Source organism: Sturnira hondurensis, unplaced genomic scaffold, assembly GCF_014824575.4.
Source record: "Sturnira hondurensis isolate 20B ecotype Veracruz unplaced genomic scaffold, ASM1482457v3 Scaffold0021354, whole genome shotgun sequence".
NCBI lineage: Eukaryota > Metazoa > Chordata > Mammalia > Chiroptera > Phyllostomidae > Sturnira > Sturnira hondurensis.
In genome coordinates, this window is record NW_028093985.1 from 13,091,447 (window position 1) to 13,095,355 (window position 3,909).

At 41.7% G+C, this 3,909-nt stretch overlaps 1 protein-coding gene across 5 annotated transcripts in view; it reads right to left on the reverse strand.

The window, feature by feature from the left end:
* Nucleotides 1–3,753, reverse strand: part of TMEM161B (transmembrane protein 161B) — an 85,209-nt gene extending 81,456 nt beyond the window's left edge. For 4 of the 5 annotated variants that reach the window (XM_037032024.1, XM_037032030.1, XM_037032028.1 and 1 more), the window contains exon 1: nt 3,590–3,753. In XM_037032024.1, the coding sequence (XP_036887919.1) occupies nt 3,590–3,592 (3 nt within the window). In that variant the 5' untranslated portion in view covers nt 3,593–3,753. Of the gene's footprint in view, nt 1–3,120; nt 3,206–3,589 lie in introns of all 5 variants that reach the window. The other variant, XM_037032025.1, reaches the window with a different exon arrangement.
* Between the last annotated feature and the right edge of the window lie 156 nt (nt 3,754–3,909).

The window sequence follows — 3,909 nt, forward strand, 5'->3', positions numbered from 1 at the left end:
ATGGTTGAAGAGAACTGGACAGCTACATGCAAAAAATGAAGCTTGAGCACCGACTTACGCCATACAGCAAAATAAACTCAAGGTGGATAAAAGACTTAAATATAAGCCGTGACACCATTAAAGTCCTAGAGGAGAACATTGGCAGGAAATTCTCAGGTATTTCACGCAGCAACATTTTTACTGATATGTCCCCTAGAGCAAGGAATATAAAGGAAAGAATAAACAAATGGGATCTCATGAAAATTAAAAGCTTCTGCGTGGCTAAAAAAAAAAAAACGTATTAAAATAAAAAGACAACCAACTGTATGGGGAAACATATTTGCCAATGATACCTCAGACAAAGGTTTAACCTCCAAAATATACAAAGAGCTCACACGACTTCACTCTAAAAAGACAACGAACCCAATTAAAAAATGGGCAAAGGACTTGAACAGACACTTCGCCAAGGACATACAGAGGATCCAGAGACACATGAAAATATGCTCAATATTGCTAGCTATCAGAGAGATGCAAATTAAAACCACAATGAGATACCACTTTATACCGGTGTTGCTTTCTTTTCATAAACAAAGCAACAAACAACAAATGTTGGAGAGATTGTGGGGAAAAGGGGACCCTAGTTCACTGTTGATGGGATTGCAGACTCATACAACCACTATGGAAAACAGTATGGAATTTCCTAGAAAACTAAAAATGGAACTGTCTTTTGAGCCAGCAATTCCACTGCTGGGATTATATCCTAAGAACCCTAAAACACCAATCCAAAAGAACCTATGCATACCAATGTTCATAGCAGTGCAATTTACAATAGCCAAGAGTTGGAAGCAACCTAGGTGCCCCTCAGTAAATGAATGGATCAAAAAATTATGGTACATATACACAATGGAATTCTATGCAGCAGAAAGAAGGAGCTCCTACCCTTTGCAACAGCATGGATAGAACTGGAAAGCATTATGCTGAGTGAAATAAGCAGGTGTTGAAAGACAAATACCAAATGATCTCACCTTTAACAGGAAGCTAAACAAGCAAGCAAAATAAAAACAAAGACACTGAAATAGAGAACAGGGGGACAGCGACCAGAGGGGAGAGGGGAGGGAATTTCGGGGGGAAAGGGGAGGGATTTAGAGGAACTAGTACAAAGGACACATGGACAACAACTAAGGGGGGTGGAAATGGGAGGGAGGTGGGGAGCACGGGGGGGGGGTTGGCTGAGATGGGAGTAAAAGACAGAAAACTGTACTTGAAAAACAATTAAATTTTTAAAAAATGTACTTATTCTGAAAAAAGTCCTGAGTGAAGTCACAGAATCATGAATACAAGTTAGGTGTTTTAATTCTCATTAAGTCCCATTTCTCTTATCTAAGAGGAAAACAGGCTTTTATGTAACTGCTATTACATATTACAAAATTATGTAATTTTGCCAAATTCACATAATAATGGGCAGAACCTGGAGCTTCTGAATTCAAATATTGCATCATTTTCATTATATCATTAGGCAAAGGAATGCAAAAGTTTTCAATTTAACCAAGCTGAGTCCTAAATAAATTCAACCTTTATTAACTTCATTTAATGGCTAAACCCTTTCTACTGAAGGATTCCAAGCGCTGACTGCACTTACATATACAGACGTTATCAATTTCATAGTGGGAAAGTTAAACTGGAGTTAAGTAAATTAATTGAGAAATGTAAGCAATACCAGAATGGAGAATGTCAACTACCTGACCCCTGGTGACATTCTCCAGGTGACATTCTCTTAAGTGGCATTTTGAGATACAGCATGAGTTTGTTTACCTTAGCTTAAAACAAAACCACTTTTTAAAAAAAATAGGGTTTCTACTTCAGAATTCTAGTATTTCAGAATTCTAGTATTTCAGAATACTGGAAATAAGTCCACATTCAGTTTCTCTGTGATTATTATGAATTCAAGGATTTTAATTAATTACATTGCATCTTAACCTTTTAAGACCAAGGAGTCAAAAACAGCTTAAATTTAAGAAGTGGAGATCTGAGTTTTAATCCAGACTATGTCAACTGTTCTTAGTTTAGGTAAGTCACTACCTATTTCTAAACCTCAGATTCTCTACTTCTGTAAAACTGGTATTAGGGATGGGGTGCTGGACTATCTTTGGTTCCCTCTGGTTTTACAGTTCCCTATCTGTTTAATTTCATTGATACTAAAGGAAAAAATAACACTATTATTCACTGAGGTTAACACAAACACACACAGACACAGTGCCCAAGAGTGAGAGGTTAGTAGTCATAGCACAGTAGAGTTCACCAAGAATCACATTATTTGAAGGTTCTTTTGTTTCACATTCAGTTAAGTTTCTAAAGGTTATTCAAAAGTCAATCATTACACACAATAGCTGAACAATGTCAATATTTGGTTCTGAAAAAGCATGGCAAACTAAAGCTAGATTTCAAGAAACACCTCTAGATGAGGATTTGAAATCTTTTAATATACTCAAGTAACTGATAATATTGAATTTTACCAGACCCCTGTGATCCTGGAAAACAACCTAAATAGGAAATTTCCCCATTCCCACTCCTTTTGTGTTCTGGAAAAGGCTTACTGCAAAAAACCACTGGTCCCCATAGGACTTGGGTAAAGCTCACGGATGACCCTCTTGTTTATCTATGACAAGGCCAGACACAAACCTGCATATTCATTCTTTGCTTCATACATGACTAGCTGAACTGCTTGTCCCTGTACATCAATTGGAATAAAATGTTTGTTACCCAACTTCTGGTTAAGATCCTTTTCACCCAAGTCCCTAAACTTGGCCCACTCTCAGTCTGAAACAACATACAATTCCTTAACAGATCCTTTACAGGATAGGCTGATTCGAGAGTAAAACAATCTTTTATCTATCAGACCATACTACCCTTTCATCTAACTTCTCCACACCTAGTTCTTTTTAGCCTTGAAAAAACCCTTTTGCCTAACCTTTCGGACTCTTGCAGAACTTTTATTGTCAGGGCACTCTCCCTATTGTAATAGCCTTACCCCCATGCCCTTGCAATATTCCTTCCAAATAAAGTATTTCTTTACTGAGTCCAGATTTTTTATTTGACACCCTTTCTAATTCCAAAAGGGCTGAGTTTGAAAGACAAACTGACCTTGCGGTTTCTTTAAGTAAGTGACAGGTGTTTATCCTGGACAGGCTAAAGGCATTTCTAAGATCTGAAGTTTTGGGCCACCGCCCTGCAGCTAAGGGGGAAGAGGAGATGATCGATTATCACACAAGCTCAACTCTGGGACCATCAGAGACGACCAACGGAGCAAGGTCAACTCTGGGACCACGCGCCGAACACTGTGAATGGGACACGAACATTTTGGATACCTACACCGCACTCCTGGATGTAACTCGAGGTTGGGCAGGATGTAACTCGATGTTCAGCTGTTGCTTCCCCAGGGTCCCAGGCGCTTCCGGCTCTCTAAGGCAGGTGTTGGATCCTGCCCTGCGGCTCACCCCCCTGCTCCCGCCCCATTCATCCTCAGCTCGGAACTGGACAGGCTCCCTTCACTGGACTGACCTCCCGGCCCTTCCTCCCCAGTTGTTACTCCAGCCCCCACAGAAGGACTCACCATGGCGCCAAGCACAGGTAGTGGACCAGACGCCCTGGAGTCACCGTGATCGTCCTAGACCTCGCCACCCCACTGTGCGATCGGGAATCTCTTGACACTGAAAGGGAAAGGGTCTTCCTGCTCCTCCGGAAGTTCTGCCCGCGCGGGACAGGAAGTCCCGCCCCTCTCCTGTACGGCGGCGACCCCACGCCACGCAGAGGTGAGGTACGCAAGACGCCTTCTACTGTCTCTTCACTGGGTGTTAGGTTAGAGGCAGGGGGCGGTGCTGACCTTGAGAGCGCGCAGGGAGGCGCAGGCGCAGCACAGGTATGTGGGCGGGC